At 41.0% G+C, this 25,282-nt stretch overlaps 1 protein-coding gene across 1 annotated transcript; it reads left to right on the top strand.

The window, feature by feature from the left end:
- The first annotated feature begins 75 nt into the window (after window positions 1–75).
- PHLDA1 (pleckstrin homology like domain family A member 1) lies at window positions 76–21,645 on the top strand. The gene is made up of 2 exons (XM_004443950.3): window positions 76–17,033; window positions 17,460–21,645. The coding sequence occupies exon 1, from the start codon at window positions 15,898–15,900 to the stop codon at window positions 17,005–17,007; it is 1,110 nt and encodes a 369-aa protein (XP_004444007.3). The 5' UTR covers window positions 76–15,897; the 3' UTR covers window positions 17,008–17,033; window positions 17,460–21,645.
- Window positions 21,646–25,282: the final 3,637 nt, after the last annotated feature.

Consider the following 25,282-nt stretch of genomic DNA (forward strand, 5'->3'; position numbering starts at 1 on the left):
TCACCATATTATTGATAAAAAGGGTGCCAACTTTGAAAGAGGTACTACATCTACTAATAAGAAAGTATAAGAAAGAAAATCTTAAATGATGTGATGTTTTTAAAAAGAAAGATTAAAAAGTTAAATTTCATTTCTTTTGGTTAGAACTAGAGAGAAGACCCCAAGCCTCTGCTTAATTCCAGTTCTTATTGCTGCAAGTATGAGCGTGTCATTTACCCATGCTTCTGTTGACTATGTATTAAAATGGGTAGAACTGTTTACTTAACTACCTCACAGATGTGTTAATGCATATTGGTTAAATTTTATGAAATGTTTCTCAGTCTCATTAAAAGCTCAAAAATTTGGACCTATTTGTATTGCAAGTATGATATTCAGCATTTTATTCGTACCAGGGTTTGATAATTAAACTGGAAAACAAAGTAAGTACCTCTGTTCTGGATCTGGTCAGGCAATATTCTCGCAGATCTTGGTGTGGCTCCTGTTTTAATAGAAGTGGATGGATGAGCAGCTATTCCAAAAGGTCCAAGGATTGTTTTTGGGTGTTTTAGTTATGACCATATTGTAGTAAATACTACAGAGATCATGAGACTAAAGTAGAAATAAGACCATTTTTAGGGGGAAAATTGCCATTAAATTTGAGACTGTAGAGCCACATTTAAAATACCTCAGGCTAATTACTGTTAATTTTTTGTGATGAGCTTAAAAGCTTTGACAGTGAAGGTGGACTAATTGGATTGTAATTAGTAGATAGCCCAGAGTTCTTGCTCTTAATAAGATTACATTGGGTTCATTTTTAGAGGTGATAGAGCTTCCCTTCTGAAAATTTAGTGTTAAGGTTTTGGAATGTGAACACATTTTGTTATTTGTATAGTACTATCCATTCCTCTCCTGAGATTTTAATTTACTACTGGAAATCCTTAACCAATTGCAATAGTTTGTAGGGAAAAAATGCCATGAAAACACCTTATGTTTTCCCTCTTTATTTTCAAAATGAAGTTGCTTTGATTAGACATTCTGTGCTGATTTTCTTTTTGTTACCCATATTTCATCTGAACACAAGCTTTTTCTGAATTAAAATATTTTTAATCTAAAGATAGAATCCCATTTTTAATGAACTTAAAGAAGTAGCAAGACCACTTTTTTTTTTTTCATTTCTTTAGGAAATAGCTATTGCCAAAGTAAAGGGGTAGATACTATTTTGTCTTGTTATATAAGGGGGATATGGTTTGCAGAGGAATTGGTTTCTTAATAATTATTGCTGGAGTTTCAAGGGATACCGGTGTTCATCTATGCCATCTCTCCAGTTCCAAAATGGTTCTATCCCATTCTAGAAATTTGAAATAATGTAATTTGAATTCCTTAATAAAATTTGCATTTAATTTTGTAAAATGTACTGGTGATATTTTGGGTGGTTTTTAAAAAATATATAAATATATATACCTTTTTTGGAAGAGCAGAGAGTAGAGATGTTTTAGAGTAGGCTGTTCTGTGCTTAGGCCACAATGGCCTGTAAATTTGTGTAATTTTACGAGCACCCTCTCAAGCCCTACTAAATGAAGTTTGTTATTGGAAGACTAGAAAGGAATTCCACAGTTCTATAGATTTTACTCTTGAGTTAACTACAGACATTTTTGAGACACGTAGAATTTTGTCTTTACATTTTCAGTTTATAGTTTCTCTAGCCCAGGCGCTGCCTGCCAGGAAGTTCTCTAATTTTTTCTCCCTAGAAATGGTAAAATCCCATATGATCACCTATAAAGTAATACTTTGAAAAAATTTTTTCCTGACTGTCATTTTATGGTCATTCAAATATGGTAAGTAAGCAGAGAACAACAGTTCCATAAATTGACTCATTTTTAGTTTAACATGGATGTGGGAAAGTTAAGTTTATGTAATTTCTCAGAATTCTTTTATCTAGTTTGCTGAAGCAGTATTAGTATTTCTGTGACATAAAAATATCTTCATTGTGTGGAATTGGTTTATGGAATAGTAATTAAGAAAAATGGGATTCTACCTCTTTCTTTTTTAGCTCATTTAATAACAAATCAAAAAGGAGACATTAGCTTTGATAGAAATATTTTCATTATTCTGTGAATAGGTTGATTCTGTGAATATTGATTGGTATATGATAAGGCCCCTAAGATAACTGAATTAACTGTGTATATTACTGCTGTTTGTAAGACAGTATGAATTTGTGGGTTTATTTGAGTTGTAGGACATTCCCATTATTAAAAATACAATTTTGAATTATTTGTGAAAACCTTATTGTACCATGCAAAAATATTAAACTATTTAGTATTAATATATCCTTTGAATGCTTGGTTTCAGGGCTTGGTTTAGAATTTGAGTCCATTTTTATGGGTTAGTCTTATTAAAAATTTTACCCTTTATATTTTTGACTATTTAAATCAAGCCAAATGTTATTTTAAATGTACAGAACGAATGGATAGTTTAGAAGAAGCACATTCTTCATAGGAACCTTAGGAAAGAGAAATGATATGCTAATTCATTTTATCTTCAATCTTCTGCATTGTATATATACTTGGTAATTGTGAACTGGATTTTGTTTGAGAATGTGTTCATAATTTAGATAACTTGCTGCTTAAAGCACTAAGTCTCTAATAACTGAAAAGTAAATGTAAATGATAACAGTGAAATTAACTAAGATTAACATAGATATATAATAGTGATTTTGTATACTAGTTTAAAAATCCAGGTATTAAGATATAACTTAGATTAAAAGCCAAGTCCTTGGACTAATTAAAGATCACTTACATGATTTCAGAGAAATGGAAACATCTTTATTGGAGTGTGAAGTTATTTTACTTAAGGATAAGTGTTTATCCATGAGAAATTTTAATTGATGTATTCAGTTAATTATATTACAGTATACTTTGTATCTTGTGTTTATTCCATTTGATGTTATACTGTACTTTTAGGTTTTTCAGTTAAAAAAATTAAAGTATTACCTGATTTTCTTAAGTATAAAATAAATGAGAAATGGAGCATAACAATTTAGAAATAATAAATTGCCAGCAGGAAATAAGTCAGTCTAGTTACTTAATTTTCATATTGGAAATTGAGTTTGTAGCTTTGGTAGATCTCTTGTTTTGAGTTTTATTATTTTGAAACTCAGGATAAAATGTTGCTTAAAATAAAAGCAGTACTTTTTTTTTTTTTTTAAGATTTTATTTATTTATTTATTTATTTTCCCCCCAAAGCCCCAGTAGATAGTTGTATGTCACAGCTGCACATCCTTCTAGTTGTGTATGTGGGACGCGGCCTCAGCATGGCCAGAGAAGCGGTGCGTCGGTGCGCGCCCGGGGTTCCGAACCCGGGCTGCCAGCAGCGGAGCGCGAGCACTTAACCGCTAAGCCCCCGGGCCCGCCCAAAAGCAGTATTTTTTAGTTCATGTATTTTAAACTTCTTAAAAACAAGAAAAAGGAACTGGGGATAAGTGATCAAAAATTCAAGTGCCAGAAGTTGACAGATCTCTGATCAAGAGGTAATGGTGTATTAATATTTGCAGTTTGATCATTCATAATGAAGTTGGGCAATTGTGACTCTGATAAACTTCATGGAGTGGTAAACTAGTTTCTGCCAGAATACTCAAAACTTAGAGCTTTTAGCTGGAATTTCAAGGATGAGTATGAATTTGTGTAGTGAGGGATGGAGCCTCTAAGCAGAGAGAAGTTCAGGGGAAGGTACTGGAGGAAATAAACCATGAGAGTTGTTAAGTAGGACAATCCAGGGCACATTCAAGGCGTTGAAGAATGGGTGGAAATACAAGGGTCAAGCCATGGAAGACTTAGCCATAGAAGTCCTTTTAAAGGATTTAAAATACTGAAAACCACCTTTTTAGAGTGTTTAAAGTGAGGATGGCCTTTTCACGAAGACGTGATAGATTAAGAGTCAGCCATTTGAAGGTAAGAACATTTGAGTTAGAGGCTAGGTCTAAAGTAGGCTAGCCTGTCCAAGTAAGGGGTGCAGTTTTTTTTAAATAATGGGTTCAAAGTTATGGGCAATGAATCTTCTTAAAGTCAAGTTCCATTGGTTTTTGTGGGGGAGGCTGTATTGATATTGCAACTTTTGTCTGTCTGAAATTACAGTAGTTGAAAGAATTCCTGTTTATTTACTCAAATCCCCATTTATTGATTTTGCTACATAGCTCTATGTTCTTATGCATACATACACACTTTTTTCTAAACCATTTGACATAGTTGACGAAGAGCAGACATGCCCTTTTACCCCCCAAATACTGTATTTTCTCAATACAAAGACATAGAATTGCATTACAGTTAATCAAAATCCGGAAATCTTAACTATGCAACTAACACGATTCATTTTGATGCTTAAATTGCCAAAGATTTGATCAGTGGTATCCTTTTAAAGCTGGTTCCTGTGAGCTTTTAGCGTGTCCTGCATCATTTGAGCACTTATCTACTTCATAGCTCAAAAAGATTTTCTGGGCTCCTTGTCGACTTTTTTTGTCCCAGCCCTGAAATTGGCTATTTCTCCGGGGATCCCTTTTAATGGAGAATATATTTGGTACTTAGGAACCATGTCTAGCTGCAGGGTGTGCTTGTTCTGGGATGTCCTTGTTTCTAGGTCTTTTCAGGTGACGTACTTAGGAAGTATATTCCAAACTGAATACTTCAAAGTTAATCCAACACAATAGAGTTTTCCCTAGCCTTACCCCAGTCCGTATTTGTAACTACCTTTAAATAGGTAAAGATAGTAGCTGATAGAACTGGGAATTGTAGATGAGGTTGCTCTATAGGAATAAGAACTCATGAATATAAGTGGAAAAGATCTAATTTTAGACTAAAACCTTGAAGCCCCTAAACAAATGACTCTAAACCGTTTTTAATGAATATGGGAATAAAATAGTTAATGTGTTGGATAGTAGAATGGTTAAACATAAGTTTTGGAATCCATCTTCCATTTGTTCATTCAGTCTCTGTTTTGATTTGTCCTGTGGAAGATTGCGGTGCTTGGAGCAAGTACTTGGAGAGTATTTAGAACCTGACATATCGGGCCAGACCTGTGGCTTAGCAGTGAAGTGTGTGCGTTCCGCTGCTGGCTGCCTGGGTTCGGATCCTGGGCGCCCACCGACACACCGCTTCTCTGGCCATGCTGAGGCTGCGTCCCACATACAGCAACTAGAAGGATGTGCAGCTATGACATAGAACTATCTACTGGGGCTTTGGGGGAAGAAAAATAAAATTATAAAAAAAAAACCTGATATATACATAATGAGCATTTAGTAAACATGCTTCCTAAATATAAGAAAACCTAGAATTTGTGGTTGGGAATCATTTTGTGTGTGTGTGTGTGAGGAAGATTAGCCCTAAGTTAACATCCATTGCCAGTCCTCTTTTTGGGGGGAGAAAGAGCCCTAGGCTGACATCTGTGCCCATCTTCCTCTACTTTATATGGGACGCCACCACGGCATGGCTTGACAAGCACTGTGTTGGTCCATGCCCAGGATCCGAACCTGCGAACCCTGGCCCGCCGAAGCAGAGTGCACGAACTTAACTGCTGCAGCACCGGGCTAGCCCCCCAGGAATCATCTTTTAAATTGATTTTGGCAGTTAGTTGGAGATTTTTTGTTCTGTTTTTTTTGTTGGCTCTAAAAGCAAAATGGCTCCTGGCTAAGAGGTGTGCTACTTGGTGTACAAAAACGCAGAGACTGAGACTGGATAATAAATGTAAATCTATGCCCCCATATTGAAGGTCTTTGATGTTTGTTGTAAAGTAAGAAAAATAGAAGAAAAGAATAAGTTGCTGCCCTTAGTAAAGTCAGCTAGTTTTTAAAAAAATCTCATTACTTTAAAAAAAAACAAAAACATGTTTTCCTATACTTATTTGTTTTCTTTTGCCTTTGGCTGAATCCAGGAGTGATCTAGGGTAAAACTAAATAAAGTCTGATTGTATTTAGATATCTGATGCTCCAAAACACCCATGTTGTCAATGTCTCCATCCCTAACATTTACCTGTAGCCTTAGACATGGGGGATGGACAGTCTAGGGGTGGACAGTGAGACGGGTGTCTGTCTGGAGATCAGATGTGAATTTAGACTTGGATTAGGCAAGTCGATTTGTTTCAAAAGTAGAGGCTGGATCTGTTTTTCCTTTTTTAAAGATTTTATTATATTTTCCCCCCAAAGCCCCAGTAGATAGTTGTATGTCATAGCTGCACATCCTTCTAGTTGCTGTATGTGGGACGCGGCCTCAGCATGGCCGGAGAAGCGGTGTGTGCCCGGGATCCGAACCCGAGCCGCTAGCAGTGGAGCGCGCACGCTTAACCGCTAAGCCACGGGGCCGGCCCAGGATGTTTTTCTGTTAGCTGGGTTGGTGAGTGGACCTAGAAGCTAGAGAGCAACTTGGACTTCAAAAACCCAGCCTATCTAACCTTCATTTGCATTCTGTTTCAGCTCTGCTTGGCTGCCTTGTTTTTTAATTTCCTTCCTGCCACTGGCCTTTCGTGCATATATCTTATTAGTTGAACATAGAGTCTCCTTTTCATCAAATTAACATCTGCTCTCTGGTTTTTCAGTTCTGAGCTGGTTGTACCAGTTCAAGATTTACTGTAAGGATGCTTGCTCACTATTGGATTTCCTAACTTCTAGGACTGGGCCTGGAAGATGGCGTACAGCAGAGTTTTGTATATGTAGATCAATTGGGATTTATTGAGACTCCTTCCAGTGTACCCGACGTAATACTGTACGTGGCCATGTAGCAAGGTAAATGATTCTCATCAGTTCAGTCTCGTAAGTCAACCAAGATACTCCACGGTCTTTTTTAGTTGTCAGATTCCTACATACTGAGTCACCTATATTGAGAAAATCAATAAAACAACAAAGCTGGACTATGTATATTGTTCTATAAACTCAGTGGGACTATGAGAATGTGGGGAAAGTATCAGTAGTTGTTGCAGTTACCTAGTACTGCATAGCAAAACCACTGTCAACATGGACAAGATTGATTTTGCTGACTGTGCTTGGGTAGTTTATTTCTGCTTTACTGAGCATCAGCAGGGGCAGCTGTTGAAGAAGAGGGACTGGAATCACGTGAAGGCTCTTCATGCATGGGTGATTGATGCTGGATAAGATCTCAGCTGGAATGTGGCCAGAACTCTACCTAGACATTGCCTTACAGCACCGTGGCTGGGTTCCAAGAGTTAGGCAAAACTTGCATCCTTTTTACGACCCATTCTGGGAACTCATCACTTCTGTACTCTTGATTATATAGAGTCAGCTGCAAACACACCTACGTTTAATGGGAGGGGACTCTGCATCTTGCTAGAGGAGTGATAAGATTTTGGGAAAGTGAGAGGAACTGGAATGTGGTAGTGGTCACAAATTGTGTTTCTTGGAAAATACAGTTGTCTGCAATACTGTTGATATAGCAAAAGCTACAGTAGTTTTCCAAGATGATCAGAAACATCAAGAAAGGTTAAATTATACCTGTTTATGGAGAAAAAATGTTTTACTTTATCATACTGGAATCTTTTATCATTTGAATTTATACGGACAAGTGAGATTCCCAAATGTACACATAATTAGCTCGTTCTGAATCATAAAAATGTCAAGCTTGATTAGTAAAGAAACCTTAAATGGTAAGTATAAGATCATTAAGTACAGATTTTTTTTTCAAAGGTTGGGTGTGATATACAGTGACGAAAACTTCATTGCTATACTGCTTGTCTTTTAAACTAGTTTTTAAACTTTGCTTTTATAGCATTATAAATCTTAATCAGCTTTTTTGAAAGACCCAAATGTGTACTAACCGTTTCAAATAATAATTAAATAATGCTTTAATCTTCATACTTGTTTGAGGATGGTAATTATTTCCTCTTTATAGGTAAGAAGTATCTTTAACAAGGCCCCACAGTTGATCTGTGTTGGAGCCGATATTTGATGTCAGCTGGTTTGGCCTTTGCTTGTGCTCGTACCAGCTGAGAAGACAGTTGCACTGACTTCCAGATACTCTTTTGCACGCAATTAGTGGTTAATTAGGCACTTTTTTTAAGCTAGAGATTTTACAATATCGTATTTTAGAGACCAGAGTTTATCTGGATTTTGTTTTATAAACAGTTTTCCGATATTCTTTTCACTCCACCCCCACCCCCTGAGTTTGCATACATATCTTGGCTGAATAACAAACCAAATACACTGTGGCTTAGAGTTTACTCTTAGGCGTAAACGTAGGTTCTGGGGCTCGTATGGGAGCTTCATAGTTCTCAGGCTTCCATCCTCTACTTTGTTGTCCTTGGCATATCGCTTCCATCTTTCAAGTTGTTTTATTGTCTGGAACGGCTCCTGCAGCTCTTACCCATCACGTCTAGGTTATAGGCAGCAGGTAGGACTGAGAGAGGCAAAAGACTCCTAGCATCTCACCTAGCATCTCACCATCCTTAAAGAAGAGCCTATGATTTGCTTACAGCACCAACCGGAGGCTGGTAAAGATGGTAAACCTGGATATCTAGAGCCGAAGCTGAGTTTGCTAGGAACTGGGAGAACTGAGGTTGGGAGGATAGCCACGTGGGCCACATATACTGAAGAGCTTCAGGTTTAGAAGAGGATTGTTTGAAGGCTATCCTGGAACATGTGGGGCAAATAACTACATTTCAGAAATAAGTAAATGGGCCCCAGAAAGGTAATTTAGAAATACATCTTAAAAGATTAGTTCTGGCTGGAGTCCTATCCTTCATCCAAGGCTTTTCACTTTATCTTGCGTGATACCTTTCCTAAAACCATGCATACACAGCCATGCATACACGTTGAGACGATGACTTAAGCAAAAGTGTAAAGGGAATCGCATCAAAAACTACCAACTGTTCTAGTTTCTGACTTGTTAAGGGATGGTAATTATTACTCAATGATTCACTTAAATCAGGTAGTTTGTAGTTACGAATCGTGGCAATTTCATTGTTGCCTCTAACGTGGGGGTTTGCTTTTTGTGATAGATTTAGTGGAAGTGTGGAAGCTTGCCATAAAGATTTTCTGGATTGTGTCTTTGGTAAAGGTGTCTTCCCACCTTTCTGGGCCTGGCTACCCCACGGTTCTTTTATTTCTTCCCTTTCACTTCAGTCCTCTGTCCGTTATACTGTCATGTGTGACACAACCTCCACCGTCCAATCATTGGCCTACAAGCCTGAGTTCTAAAGTAACCTTGCTGTTTACAGCACCCAGACAAGTTTGTCATACCATCTGTTTTCCTTCATCCTCAAAAGTTTGGAAAGAATTATCTACACTCACTGCTTCTACTTTTCCTCTTGTAATGCCTAAAAAAGGCCTTTGCGCTTTTACTGATTTTTTTTTTTTTTTACAGATATCAATGATAAAATTGAATAGTTTGTGTTCTCAGACTGTGTGCTATGCTGTGAAGAAGACTGCAAAAGAGGGAGTCATCCTTGGAATCTAGTACCTCAAATGGAGAGATTTGCCCAAGTGGCTATCAATCAGATATTTGAGTTGCAAACAACAGGAGCATTTACCTTAGTTTAAGTAGAAATGGGCTTAGGAAAGCGTATTAGATGCTCATGGCCTCTTAATGGAGGGCAGAGGCTTGGATGCCATTCAGCCAGGGCAATGTTCAAAGTAAACCTAAGTTCCCCAGTGCTTCCACTGTCAGTCACTGGAATACCCGATGCTCCTCTGCTGCCACCCCTGAAGACCCAGAAGTCAGAGCATCAATACATTTGAGTAGTAGCAGTTTTGTGACACTGTAGTAGTAGTGGTTCTTCTCAGCCTCCTACCTGGGCTATCCTCTCAAGTGTAGTATTTCCTATGTTCTGAATTTAGGGCAAAGAGGAGAACTAAACCCCTGCTCCATTTTTTCCACTCATTTTCATTTGTCACTTCAAAGCTAATATTACCCTAATATGAATCTAATGCCTCACCAGTCTCCTGAACTCAATTACTTGTTGAACATCTTCAATAAAATGCCTTCAGCCTGCCTGTCCTGTTTTGAATAATACCAATATATTTCCAGCCAGAACTAACATTTAGTCTTTCTTCAGCTTAAGTGCTGTCAGTCAGCATTTAATCAGTCTCCATCATGATCCACTGTGCTGCTAGGTATGGTGATGAAAACACTTATCCAAAATGTTAACTACTGGTCAGATTGGAAGTAGTGGAATATGATTGGGAAGGAATTAACTCAGCCGAAGAAACTTGAGGTGGGATTTGAATTGGGTTTTGAAGAACAAAAGGTCACAGAGGATTTGGGAAGGCAAAGCAAAGACAGCACAAGTAGATAAGTGGAGCTCATTTAGGGATGAGTGGAAGGAGAGTCTTGTAAAGGCAACTAGGACTTGCGGGAGGCAATTGATAGTGTTCTATGTGTTTTAGGAATAGAACTGGTAACTATAGGATGGTATGGATTAAAGTGGTTGGGCTATTGCAAGAGTATAGGTGAGAGAAATGAGAACCTTAATTAGGCTATTGGTGTAATAGGAAGGATAGAGACAGCTGATTGACTGCTTGACCTAGAAACGGGTTGTAACAGTTTCAGGGACACCTGAATAGCGCACCAAACACCCTTTACTATTCCGACTCGCTCTAAGCTGTGTTATACGAATTGATCACTAGGAGGCATCAGTTCAACTAGTAAGGCGAAAAGGAAGGCAGCTAAGGCTGGTGCACCTAAGAAGTCTGGATAGTTGTGTATTCAACTGAAGAGTTAAAATTGAACCTTTTTGACTTGGCATTTTGGAGATTAGAATTTGTATAAAGTATTTCCACTGAACAGTATTTAAATGAAGAAACTAATAGCTAAGATGTCTAAATGGCAGTCTGAATGTGTGCCTTTAGGTACTGATGAGAGTGACCTGACATATTTTCATAGATTATTTAGCTTTTAACTGTTGAAAGACATTTGAACTTTGCTCTAGCCAAGTCTTTCATGATAATCATTGTCATGAGTTTGTACTGTATATTGCAATTTAGGAAGTTTATAGATTAAAGATTTTATAATTTTGTAATCAAGTTGTAAGTGAAAGTAAACACTTCTTAATAACTTTCCAAGTTCTGTTAAATCAAATGTCTTTAAGCCAGTTTTTGATTAATGGACTTTTAAACAAGTATTTGGCGATTTGACTGCCAAGTAAAAGAAACTGCTACCAATTCAGTTCTATTACTGTGTTTCTCATACTTTTGATTACTTTTACTAGAAACCAATAGGATTATAATTTATATAAATACCTCTCAATATTAAATTGCATATTGCTCAGAAAAAGAAAGGTTTGTAGGATTTATTTTAGATAGTATCTATAGAATGTAATAGCATTTAAGATTCAGAGGCCTAGCACGTGTAGTAAATATATTTTAAAAAATTACATCAAATATTATGGCAAGTTTTGGAAGTTTTTTAATAAAGTTGTTACAGTTTGAAAATTATTAAGAGAAGGATGCATTATGAAAAGTGTCAAAAGCATTTGAAGCATTTTTTTTTTTATGACTGATCTGGGCTTCTGATACAATTTAAAAGTTTTACGTATGTTGGGCCCCTACTATGTGGCAAGGATTGTACGAGGTGATTGAGACGTCAAAACAATGATCCTTGCCTTCTTGGAGAGCTTACATTTCTATAGGAAAGGGAACAGAAATAAGCAAGAGGCGTAATAAATTATTCAGTGGTATATTAGGTAACACATGCTATGGGAAAAATGAAGGGGAATTGGGTGGTTGCAATTTTAGAGTGATTGATAGGCCTCATTGAGATGGCATTTGAGCAAAAACTTCAGGAAAGTGATTGGGATGACCCTGAGTTGTGTTGAAAATAGATTATAAGGCAAGGGTAGAATGAGGGAGACAAATTAGGAGGCCACTGCAGTAATTCCAGAGAGAGATGGTGGAGCCAGCCCTGATGGCCTAGTGGTTCCAGTTTGGCGCGCTCTGCTTCGGCAGCTCAGGTTTGGTTCCCAGGCGTGGAACCACATCACTTGTCTGAGTAGCCATGCTGTGGTGGCAGCTCACATAGAAGAACCAGAAGGACTTAAAACTACACAACTATGTACTGGGGTTTTGGGGGAGAAAGAAAAGGAGGGAGATTGGCAACAGATTAGCTTAGGGCAAATTGTCCCCTGCAAAAAAAAAAACAAAAAACAAAAAAAAGGTGATTTGGATCAGGGTAGTAAGGAAGGAAATGGACAGAATGTAGATGTCGTTTAAAGGCATAACTGATGGGATTTCTTGACTGAATTTGTGGATTGGGTATTGAGAGAAATCTGTAAAGGATTACTGCAAGGTAGGCATGCTTCTAAACATTTGCAGTTCTGGGGCAAAAGTATAGTGGAGATATCAGTGGTTAAATATTTAAAAGTTTTGTTAAATAAAATATGTTCAATGCTCCTATCTTGACAAATAGACCTTGTTAAGTACCTGGAAGGCCAGATTTGCATTTCAGATTCTTAAAGTCCAGTTCCAGAACATTAGTTGCAAGCAGAGCTGATTCTCAGCCCATGTACCACCTTTCCTGTTTTCCCATCCCTGCCTCTGAATTGTGTGGCAAGGGGCCTCCTGCGTGTTTGTGTGGACATCCTAGTTTGCGTGTTCAAAATCTGTCCATCCTCTTACACACCAGTGCACACACTGGTGATAGTGCATTCCCTGGAACTGCCGAGGCCTTTTAGGAAGGGTATTTGGAATTCTGAGTACCTGGAGTGTGGTCTAGAGTGAGTATGAGCTCCAGATAGACGTGTCATTTTGACTCTTCTAAAGTTCAGAGCTCCGGATAAGGGCCTCTCGGCTTGTTTTAAGGGTAATACTGCTCTGAGGTTTTTGGCCTGAGCAACCGTACAGATGGAATTGCCATGTAGAGCCAATCAGGGAGAGAAGATTAAGTTTGGGAGCACATATATTTGAGTTCTCTATAGACATCCAAATAGTACTGTAGAGGAGGGTAAAAAGCAAGTTCCATTTGCAGTAACGCTGGCGTGGAATATATCAAAACTGAAGGCTGTTTTTCATTACAGCCATTCTAGCCTGCAAAGAAACATGAACTTTAGGTGACTCCAGACCCTTAGTGAACCAGTTCCATCCAGGAATTTGTTTTAACCAATTAGGTATGAACCTATGGACTCCATCCTATCCAGAGTGCTATTTTTCAATTTTTTATTAGCAAAAGCTCTGTGAACCTTTCTTTCTACCACCTAAAATCCCCTCAGACTTTTCCTTCTAGTGAACTACTCAGGAATGTCTTCACCAGTATGTGTTCCCTTGCCTGGCATGTTAGTACTATTATTTTTAAACTTTGGAAGTCGTTTTATTCTTTGGCAACAAACAGTTGGATATAAATTGGGGATATAAATTTTGGGAGTTATTGAAAATGATGAGACTGGATGAGATCAACAAGGGAGTGAGTGTAGATGAAGAGGACCAAGGACTGAGCTCTGGGGCACCCCAGTATTAAAAGATTGAGGTGGAGAGGAGGACCCTATAGAGCAGACAGTATCCAGGGAGGTAGAAGGGAAACCAAGAGTGATGTCCTTAAAGCCAAGTGAAGAACTGAATCCAAGAGGAGGAAATGATCAGCTGTGTCAGATGCTGCTGATACCTTGACATAGCTAGCTGTCATATGCACTGTGAGTTAGCTATTTCAAATTTGTGTACCAAAGGAATGACTTTGTAGCTAGCTTTCTACACTTGAGTAAATTTTAAGTGACTGGTAGGTTTTCCTTATATCTACAGCTGAAGTGGTGGTTTTGGGGGGGAACAGTTATTTCCTATAATACACTTTCTGTGAATTTATGTCATTGTCTTAAAAAAATAATGGCCATGATATGGCCATTTTTGTGAGTTGGTGGTGACTGTTGAAATAAATTATGAGCAAAGTTGTCACCGATTTACAAGATTCGTATATTACTGAGATTTACAATAATCAGCGCACTGTGGTCAGAAAGGGTATATTGTAGACTGACTTCTGAGCTGCTCTCAAAGTCACTAAGTCATTGTGAAATACTCAAATGGAAATTCTGAGTTTTAAAGTCTCTAGTTATAAGTGCTTTTGAAAATCGTGCCTGTCGTTCAGACATTTTGAAGTAATTTATATAGAATGCTTTTGTTGCATTCTGATAAACTGGTGAAGGTTAGATAACACCAAACATCTTATTTTTTACCCAGTCAAGTTTATATTGTATCATTTTTCCATATGAAATGTCTTTCCCAAGTACACCTGCCCTCAGAGACTCTGAATTACACACTTAAAAGGAAGTATCCTTTCCAAATGAGCTGAAGAATGGCATTCTGTTAAAAAGATGAACAGCTGGTCATGCAGAAATTCTCTGGAATGTCACTTGTCCTGCAAAGGCAGGGAAAGGACTGAGATGTTAGGTGTAGTGTCTGTCATTGGTATACAGACTTGTTCATTTTTTTTTAACATAATCTTACTAGAAATTTTTACAAAATTTTAATAATTGCCTTTGTCTTTGAAAGACTGCTAATCCATTAACAATGTGAAGGCCCTGAGAACTGTGAAATTCAGTGGCCCTCAGGATTGTGCTGGAATTGTCCCATTTGCTAAAAACATTGTTCCTTAGATTAAGATTCCGGACCCTCCCGTGTTTAAAGTTTATCCTTTGTTTTCGATTACTTTGGGATTAAGTTCGAAATTTCTTGCATGACACACAAAGGATTTGACTCCTCCTCGGCTCTCCAGGCTCATCTCGCACTTCTTCCCCTGTTGAATTCTTTGTTCCAGCCATAGGAAACCAGCAGATGAGCTAAGCTAGCCCTTCGTCCTTCTTGGGCAGAAGCAGCAGCCTTTCCTTTGACCTTGGCCAACTCTGCCTTGTCCACCCCTAGTTTCTTTCTTTTTCGTGTGATTCTTCTATTCTCAGGGTCACTGTATAGTGAGGGTTCTCTGTTTACTTGACGAATGAACTTCCCCACCAAGAGGTTTAGTTTCGGTTTGTGCTTTTTATTCTGCCTTGTTTCCCAGAATTTCTATAGAAATTGTTTACATGTGGGAGTAGGAGGGAGCTAGGAGCGAGTACAGCATTACGTTCCCCAGGTCCAGATAAGTGAGATTACAAAATAGAGATCTGGCCTGTTAGGCGTTTGCAAAGAGGAGGACCTGCTGAGGCCAACTTGCAGTTTGGAGAGCTAAGCTGCGCCTTGAAGTGAGGGGTCTCTAAGCAGCGGACATCCTCCGATTCGTACTTCAAGTTACTGTTGTGAGATGTTGCAGGCTGTACGGATGGGTCAAGGAGGAAGCTCGAGTCCTTGTGTCCCGGGTGTAAAAAGGCAAGGCGAGATACAATCTGAAGGGGGTCACCTTTCTCTACCCCTTCCAAACGGGACGGAGGGTAGCGCTATTGCTTTAACAATCGCCCTGTCTGCTCCAAGAAGAGCTAGTTAATGACCGTGAGCGAATGTGAGTGTCAAGACACCGTGTCTTCTCGGCCTTTGTGCACTGAGGTGTTGACGTAGGCTCCGGAGGAGGCACACTTCCGCGGGACTCGGTGACTCAGAGCCTCCTCCTCAGCCTCCTTGCTCGCCCAGGCCGGGACACCGGCTCTGCGGGATCTCGGAGCTCAGCGCGAATCCCAGGGCTGGTTCCCAAGGGCAGAGAGCCAGCCTGGCGTTCCAGGCACTGTCTGGAAGCTGTGCCACCTCCGCAGCCCTTTCTGAGGCTGTTAGCAGAGAGCCCCACCGGCGGGGGAGAGGTGGGACGGTGGCGATGGCCTCTCAGCGTCCTCTGGGCGTAGGCATTCGTCGCCGGGCGGCTGGGGCGCCCTGGGCTGTGGCCCCGAGTGGAGGAGAGGAGTTTCCGGGGCTCGGGTCCCTGCAGCCGTCCCGGGGAAGGAGCGCGGAAGCGAGTGGGCGGCGAGAGGCGGAGCCAGGGACGCGGGGGGCGTGGACGCGGCCGGCTTTGGAAAGGCCCCAAGTTAATGAGGCGTGCGTCGGCGGCGGAGCGCCTCTCGGTGCTAGGCTTCTCCGCGCGGTGCGGGCGCCTGGAGCCGCCTTTTCCGCTGGGTGTCACTCGGGGGTGGGGGGGATGGCCCATTCAAAAGCGCCGCGAGGGGGCCCGGCCAGTGCCCTTCAGTGAGCGCTCGCAAGAGGACGGCAGCGGCCCGGCGGCTCGCCGCTGCGGGACCTTGTGGCGCATCAGGACGCGGCTGCCCCCCTGCCCGGACCCCGAACGGCCGCCGCTCTGCCTCCTGCGCGTCAGCCTCCTCTGTGCGCTCCGGCCCGGCGGCCGCGGGAGCCGCTGGGGCGAGGACGGCGCGCGGCTGCTGCTGCTGCCCCCGGCCCGGGCGGCGGGAAGTGGAGAGGCCGAGCCGAGCGGCGGGCCCCCCTATGCTGGGAGGATGTTGGAGAGCAGCGGATGCAAGGCGCTGAAGGAGGGTGTGCTGGAGAAGCGCAGCGACGGGCTGCTGCAGCTCTGGAAGAAAAAGTGCTGCATCCTCACTGAGGAGGGGCTGCTGCTTATCCCACCCAAGCAGCTGCAACACCAGCAGCAGCAGCAGCCTGGGCAGGGGCCGGCTGAGCCCTCCCAACCCGGAGGCCCCGCTGTGGCCAGCCTCGAGCCGCCGGTCAAGCTCAAGGAATTGCACTTTTCCAACATGAAGACCGTGGACTGTGTGGAGCGCAAGGGCAAGTATATGTACTTCACTGTGGTGATGGCCGAGGGCAAGGAGATCGACTTTCGGTGCCCGCAGGACCAAGGCTGGAACGCCGAGATCACGCTGCAGATGGTGCAGTACAAGAACCGTCAGGCCATCCTGGCGGTTAAGTCCACACGGCAGAAGCAGCAGCACCTGGTCCAGCAGCAAACCCCGCAGCCGCAGCCCCAGCCCCAGCCCCAACCCCAGCCTCAGCTCCAGTCCCAGTCCCAGCCGCAGCCCCAAGCCAAGCCCCAGCCCCAGCCCCAGCCCCAGCAGCTCCACCCATATCCGCACCCGCACCCGCACCCGCACCCACTACCGCACCAGCACCAACAGCCGCTCTCGCACCCGCACGGCCACCGGCTTCTCCGCAGCACCTCCAACTCTGCCTGAAGGGGGCAGCACCCGGGCCAGATAAGGTAAGGGCCCGGCAACCCGGGCTCCGAGGGCCATTCCGAAGAGTGGGTTTCGGGTGTGTTAGGAAAAGTATAGGAAGCTGTTCACAGGTTTGGCTCTTGGGTGGAAAAACGAGAAATTATTCCAAGTTTCTGGGGAGGTGGAAAAAAGGGAAGCAAGCTGGGGCCAGGAGAGGCCGGGCAGGGAAGGGAGGATGGGGGACTCGGGTCGCCCCCCTGCCCACCCTGATCGCGCGTGGTCAGTGGTGCGCGCCCCAGCGACGCCGCTGGCTCTCTCCGTGTCACAGGCGCCGCTTACCTGTGTCTGGGCGCTGGAGGGAGCGACCCCGGTGTCTCTCTGAGCACGCTGTGTCCGCCGACAGACCCAAACAGAACTGGGTCTTGGAAGATTCTGAGCCACCCACTTGATTCCTTGTCATTTCTTTCCAGGTTTTGAGGACTCGAGGAAGTGGGACTAGCACCTTTCTATTGTCTTCACTTGGATCCAAAACAAGACAGTCTCCCCGCCCCTCACCAGATCAAGCCGTTTGGACATCACCAGACTGATAACTTTCGATTCCTTAGTTTTCTGCATACTCTTCATGGCAATGCAGGAAACCATCTCTAGTCCAGAAGGCTTTATTTATGAACCTTTGAAAGGATCTTCCAGTATGGTGGACCTTGTAGGAGCAATGATGTACTGTAATTTTATTTTAATGTATTTTGACTTAAGGTTATTTATTAGTGTTTTTTTTTAATGCTTGTTCTAAGACATTTCTGAATGTAGGCCATTTTCCAAAAAGAAACTTTATTTTCAAAAAACCATTCCCTAGTAAGTTCTAATCTTGGAAAAGCAAAAAGTAAAAGGGCAGTGGAGGGGAAAACATTAAGAATTCATTCATTATTCCTGGGGCATTTTCAGAAGGTCTGACACATTCATTGTTATGCCCGGTGGTTGAAATTAAACTCTGATATTACTTTTTTTTTTTAATTTCTTTCCTTAGACATATATTTTTGTGTAGAATAGAAGTTTAAAGAAGCTAAATGTTCAGAATTGTGTAATTATGAAAATCTAATTGCTTTTCTAAAAGGAAATCAGTAGTAGTGATATCTAATTCAAAATATTTAAAACATAACTCAGCTGACGGCAGGATGATCATGTCTTTGAATGTATGGTTGGACTGGGTCTACTGTAGGAAAAGCCTTGCTTGTATTATCTGTGTGAAGGGTTTAATGAGATTTCTGTGATTTCTGAGTATGAATTCATTAGGTGTTTCAATTCAAAAAACATAGTAGGGGGAAAGAGAATCATTCAACTTGACTGACAGAACATGTATGCTCTTATCCACACTAGAGGTTATCCTTCTCCAACAGCTTTGCACACTTCACTGGAGCCACATTTTCTGACCCCTTTTTTTTGTTCTAGAAGTATACTGTAGAATCTCATAGTTCAAAATACAGTTTCTAAATATTTCAAAGGACTAGAAGTCATAACTGTTTGTTTTCATGCTGAAAATAATGTTGATCAGAGAAACCAACTGTTTTGCTTTTTACTGCTCTGTGAGAAATTTGAGGGTTATGTGTTTTGTTGTTAGGTTAGCTAAACTGATTGGATAAACACTGGATTTTCAGTAAGAAAACAACCCCAGTCTTGTTTTAGCAGCCACTTGTTCAAGAGTCTGGGGAGCAGGGGTGCAGGGGAAGAGGATGTGCTTTTAAAGGTGGAACAAACCCTCTTCTGTGTTAAATCAAAAGGATGGTGAAAATCCACAAGGGCAGATGCTACTGAAGTTTAAGAAGAGCCATAGATGATACCAAAGCCTCTTGGGGCTGAAAATCACTTCCTATCTGTATGGTTTGACTAACGGGTCTCTGTTTTCTATTTTCTTTTCCACAAAGTCTTGATCAGTATTTTTCCAGCATCAAATTGAAATGGTCATTATTAGGCCACTGCTAAGTTATATAGTCAAGAAATGAAAATAGAATTTCTTTTTTCTCCCTCCATCTAGAAAGAAGTCTTCAAGCTCAAATTACTTTTTGGTGCAATATTTAAATGATGAAATTTTGAGATCATAACTCTAATCCAAAAAGTTGTGGGGAAAAACTAAACCTCAAGCAAATGCAAGCAAAACTTAAGTGGACTCCTACTTCCAGTGGCTAAGTTGCAGTTGTGAAAATATGCTGCAAAAATTTAAAAACCCATATATATGTATATATATGATGGGCAGCTCTGAGAGCAGATCTAAAGAGTTCTTCAGTTAAGTTTGGTTCGGCTTCCTTGGAACTACTGCTGTACTTTTGAGATAATGCCTCATTGTGTTGATTTAATACATGCAGATCATATAACCCCAATTCAACCACAGCTTTCTTCCAGATGGAAGGATCTTTCTTTCACATTTTTGTGCTATAAAAAAAGTCAAATTCATACCAATTACTTTTAAAGTTAAGATTCATGTAGGTTTTTAAAAGGTATATGTATGTTGTTAGCTTACATATATGGTAGGCATTGTCGTTGAAAAAATTATGCTCAGGCTCCCTCCTGGCTGCTGGGTTTTTTCCCCCCACAATGGCTGTGGTTCTTAATGGGGCCACCAGAATCATGCTTCCTTGTGTTCTCTTTCCACAGCCCTTAGTCCTCGGTCTGCTGTGATATTTATGTTGAGTTGACCCTCTTAGTGGCTCTCTAGTCTGAACCGCTCTTAGCATTTAACTGTGAAACCTCAGATATTAGAAAGGAGTAAGATGGTTTCTATTGTTTGACACCTTGGAATTATTACGATTTAATAATTTTTTCCAGAACAAAAAATCAAGCTTGCTTAACAAAACTCAAGAAAACAAAACACAAATGCAAATCATGTAATGTGTCAGTGACTCTACCTGTAAGAAAATGATACACCCCACCTACGGTATTCGGAGGCCTGACAAATCACCTCCATGGAAAAAGGTAAACGTACTTCTTTGAACCCAAGAAAAGGAAGAAGGAAAGAGCAGGTCCAATAGAAAACCCACCCCTTAAATAAACATAAAATGTAAAAAGTTAGAAAATTGAAAGGAATGTCCCATCTGGAAACTGAACTTTTGTCCTTGAACGTGTGTTGGCACCAAGCCTCGTACACAGTGAGCTCAATAACTATTTGTCGGGACAAGTGAATAAAAGAAGGCAAAAATGTGTAACTCCCCTTCACCCAGGAGGTGGTTTCTCCTGCCTCACACAGTGCTTCTTTTACTTGCTGTCGTGCTGTTCCCCGAGAACAACTGCTTCTGGGGCAGGCATCCTGACCAAGCTCCTTACACACTTGCTCAGTGGAAGTCCTCGTAGATCTGCCTATGCACTGTGGGAGTGCTGAGGTCAGCGAGTAAACGACTGTAAAGGACTCTTTCCAAATGAACATTTCCGTCACAGAGGGAGGTGGGATTCTTTCATCATGTAGAAATCAAACCAACTTTATAATTTCACTTCACATATTTTTTCCAATGGAGGTTAAAAAAACCCAACTTGTTGCTTAAAAGAGTTCCCCTCACATGTAAACACTGTTAGGAAGTCTGGCTTAAGTAGACAGGCCTGTTCTAACTCTTTTCTGCTCTCATTTCTCTGAACGACCCCTCGTTTTAAATCTGACACTATGCAAGTTTGTTACCAGTGTGTGAGTTCAAACACGTCGCTTGCTTTCTGTCCCCAGGGAAAGTAACTCGGTTTTAGCTTGGCTCCAAGTGTTTACAGAGTCACGTTCAGTGGCAGGCTTTAGAGGAGGGGCCTCAGACTTGAGTGAAACTGGAGCAGTCCCACAGGACACAGAGCTTCGTGGGATGAGAGTGGGCCTGGGAGCATTCGCTCTTCTCTTTTTTCGTAAATATCAAACTAGTTGGTTTTTGCTTTACCGGTAAAATGCCCTCAGCAGAATAAAATTTAAATTTGGAAATTACAGAGCTTGATATTGAATTCCTTAGTGATTCTTTCACTAAGAAGAGAAATATACCTATTTACCTACAGCAACCTAAGATGTATTAATTGTGGAATTGTGTTGGATGGGTTTTTAAGAACTATTTTCTAAATTCTTGATACAGTTTGAAGGGTGACTTTTTGATCTGCAGTGTTGAACAGCCAATCCAGATTTACATAGGGTGGGAGGACAGAGTGATCTGCGGCTTTGTTGGCAGGACATTTGCCAAATGGAGTATAGAATTCAACAGAGTTTTCTTAGAAAGGGCATTATTTTCCGATGAAGGAAGCAGAAGGACTCTGGATCTTTAGAAGCATCCACATAAAAGCTGGTGAGACCTACTCCTACCTGCTTTGAATCTGGCCTGCTGGTGATCAACTGAACAGTGGGGAGGGTTTTAACAATAGGTGGTCCTTCCAGATCACTGTATTTATTTTGAGAAGAAAGATAAAACATTGTCTGTTACATTCTGCTGTCAGTCTTCTGCTTAAAGTTTCAGAATATGCAAGTGTCAGCTTCTGAAAAGGAAGCATCACCGTGTACCAAATGCTTTATAAACTACCACATTTGTGAACTTAATAGCGTGGTCATAATTTGTGTAAATATGTCTCAAATGACTTTGGAGAGATGTGATTGATTTTTTATATTTTCAAAATGCACTCCATTTCAAATAAAGTATTTATTGAGATGACCAACCTGTGCACATCTTCAAGGCATTGTTCACGTGGCATGTACAGTGTGTGTTCCCATGGGAGAAAGGTTCTAAAGGGCTTGGCTATCGTAAAGGGCATGACCGTTCAGAGCAGAAAAGGACCATTTTTGAAGTTGGAAATCAATTTTTTAAAAATTACCTTGGAATTTTGAATGAAGAATAAAAAATTCATTTAGATCTTTTGGCAAAATTAGTTTTCAGAATGCTAATGAATTTGAGTTGAATTTCCCGTAGTACCCCAGAGGACAAGAACTGGTCCCTCGTGATAGCTTGAAGACAACTCCTTTTCGAGTCCCAAGTCCCAGAGAGATTCTTGTCCTCTTAGGTCTCTTGAGAGGGTAAAGCCTCGACTTTAAGAGAATCATCCTTTAAACAGTATCCATAAAGCTTCCTGTTTTACATTGAGAGCAGAGAGAGACTTGATACTTTAAAGGAAAATAGCATTTTACTCTTACAACCTCTATTGGCATCTAAAAGCCTTTAAACCCCCAAAACTTTAAAATAGGAAATTTGAAGGCAATTTTTTATCCCTTACTATATTCTTACATTTATAGCTTTATTACTCTACTGTTTTTTTTTTTTTAAAAGAAGAAATGAAATTTGAGAAGACAACTTCCTGCCATTGCACAGGGACTTCAGGGGTGCTCTGTGAAATAAACCTCCGTAGTAGGTGGTAAAGCAGGGCTGGTGAGAGCCAGGATTTGAGGGTCATAGTACATGGGTTCAAGTCCTAGTTCCACTGCTTACTAGCCAAGTAGATCTTGAGTTACTTAACCTCTTGGAAATTCAATTTCTTTCTCCATAAAATGAAGCTAATAAAGGTACCTATCTGGGTTATTGAGAGGACTTAGTAAGTTAGTACACATAAAGGTGCTTAGGACAGTGCCTGGCATTGCTATGAAAGGAGGCTCTCTGCATTTTATGGCAGATAAACAATCTTGGAATCATTATATGCATATGAATATATCGTGTATGTGTTTTAAAGCTATGAATTGAATTTTCTGATATCTCAGCATTTCTTTTAATTGATAAGAACAGTATGATGGCAACATCTTTGTATTCAACTTTGAAGAAAGAAAAAATATTATTTGTAGTACTATTTTTATTTGCTTGTTACTTTTCAGTCTTGGTCCACATGCTTGTGTATTTTAAGTGGGTTACAATTAAACAATCAAAATACTTATATATGTATCCATAGAGAATGCTGTGGTGTTCCGCCCAGATGGCCACTTTAGGACAGAGAGGGCACTTGGTCCCCAGGTGTGAGAGTGTTGGTGGCTCTTATGCGCTCAGCGAGTCCTTTGCCCAGAATAGTCCTCAATCTTGTCTCAGCGAGAGTCACCTTGCCCCAGGATGCACACCCTCCTTGTGGGTAGCCCGCATCCAGTGATTGGTCTGCGGGGAGTGGATAAAGACCAGGCCCTCTTGTCCCAAGTCAAGACAACTTGAAGGGCCATGCCGGCTCCCAGAGCTCCCTGTAGGATTGGCCAAGGCCTGTCCCACAATGAGTGGCATTGCAGTTCCACTCTACCTCTGCCCTATCCTGTGTCCCTTACTCCCTCACAGGTGGAGTTCCCAAGAACATTGCCGCTCCTCCCCCTTCTTCCCACCCAAACCTGCAGTCAGATCTCGGAGTCTCAGAACCTGTTTCTCAGGGAATCCTGTTGATGGCTGTGTCTGTGTGTGAATGTATAAATGCATGTATACATATGTATTTCCACCACCATGTTTCTGTAGGAAGGCTGGTGGTATTGGAAGAGGGGTGTATAGCATAGTGGTTAAGCCTATGCTTTAGAGTAGACGCTCTTAAGCTGGAGTGATTTTGTCCCCTAGGAGACCTTTGACAATGAAGACATTTTTGGTTTTCACAACTGGTGGTAGAGGTCAGAGATGATCTTAAATATCCTATAATGCACAGGACAGCCTCCCACAGCAAAGAATTATCCAGCCCAAAATGTCAATAGTCCCTAAGTTGAGAAACCCTGCTTTAGAGTCAGGTAGTCTTGTTGTTATTAGCTGAGTTCCCTGGGGCAAGTGATTTCATTTATTTTAGCCTCAGTTTTCATGTGTAAGATGCAGACAACGATAGTACCTGTCTCATGGAGTTATGAATCCAAAATTAGATAGTTCACATAAAGGGCTGCCACTGTTCTTGTCACAAAGTCAGCATTCAATTCACGGTGGCTATCATCCTCATTATTACTACTAAAGTCATACTTTTAATGACAGCATAATGTCCCATTGAGTTGATGTATTATTTCATTCATTTGCCTATTGTCACCTAGTGAGTTTCTGTTTTTATACTGTTATCAATATCGCTGCAATAAATATCTTTATGCATACATCATATTGACAAGAGCATGAACTTGGATTCTAGTTCTGACTCTGCTTAGTTTTGTGATATTAGGCAGTTTGTTTAATCCCTCCAAGCCTTAGTGTGCTCTTTTGTAAGTGGGAATAATAGCCTGCCCTCGAAGAGCTTTAATGGACATACTGTGAAGCGGCAGTGAAGTCTATGTGAGTTCAAGTCCCAGGGCCAGTGCTTAACAACATTACTTATAGTAAAGCATTATGTAAATGAAAACATTAGTATTATCTGGATACCATTTTAAGAGGGATTAGATATTGTATCTATATATCTATTACACATATATATGTAGATAGATATTATATGTGTATATAATATACATATGTGTATTACAATCCAAATAATTTGGATTTAAGAAATAGGATGTTATTGCAACTAGAAAAATAGCATGAAGTAATTCCTAGTTTTTTGTAGAACTTGAGCAAAATTTATCTTTATATTCAAGTGGAAGAACTCATATGAACACAACGTTGCAACTGTCCAGAATTATCAACACAGGAATACCTGAGTAATGAACTCATTGGCCTTATGAATCTATTCACCAAGACGTTCTTCCTTGCTTTGTTTCTTTTTCAAAGATCCGTTGGAAACCCTCACCACATAAATAGGCAAATAAATGCCATGGTGTGAGTGTTCCAGAGCCCTGGCTTTACTTACGTACAAAATGAGTCTGGTTATCAAAGGTGGCACCAGTGGGGGCCAGAGGACTTGGGAGATTTAGACTATCTGGGGTGGACTGTTGATGTAGGTAGGTCTGCTTGGTCTGAGGGTTGTTCTGAATCTGATTTTATCTTGAAGGGATTTTTAGGACCTGAGGACAGAGAGGCCCACTCGGCTACCCCTTGATACGGAGTCAGAATTCACAACTCTGAGATAGGGTAGGTGTGGGAGTGGCTTGCTCCCTGCTGGAGCATTCACCTGAAGCATTTGATGTTTAGTTAGACTCCGGAAATGAAGACTTGAAAAAATATTCCATGTGGTCATGTTGCCTACTCTCAAACCCTGCCAAAGTCATTTATAACAGGGCGAGCACACTCGTCCTCAGTCCCTGAAGACCAGACATCCTGTGCTTCTGAAGCAACCGATGAATGAGTGTTCAACTATTGTGCAGACAGAAGCAGGAAATGACTCTCGAGGAGTTTCAAAGTTTTCATTATGTCACTGTCCTCCACTGGCTTTCTCCTGAAGCTGACAGTTCATACAGGTCAGTTGCTACTGAAGCCAACAGTGATTTTGCAAGCATTTTGAACTT

Source organism: Ceratotherium simum, chromosome 25 (assembly GCF_057802395.1).
Source record: "Ceratotherium simum simum isolate JZ-2026a chromosome 25, ASM5780239v1, whole genome shotgun sequence".
Taxonomy (NCBI): domain Eukaryota; kingdom Metazoa; phylum Chordata; class Mammalia; order Perissodactyla; family Rhinocerotidae; genus Ceratotherium; species Ceratotherium simum.

Excerpts from the sequence above, each read along its gene's own strand:
- PHLDA1 (XM_004443950.3), top strand. The coding sequence starts at position 15,898 with ATGAGGCGTGCGTCGGCGGCGGAGCGCCTCTCGGTGCTAGGCTTCTCC.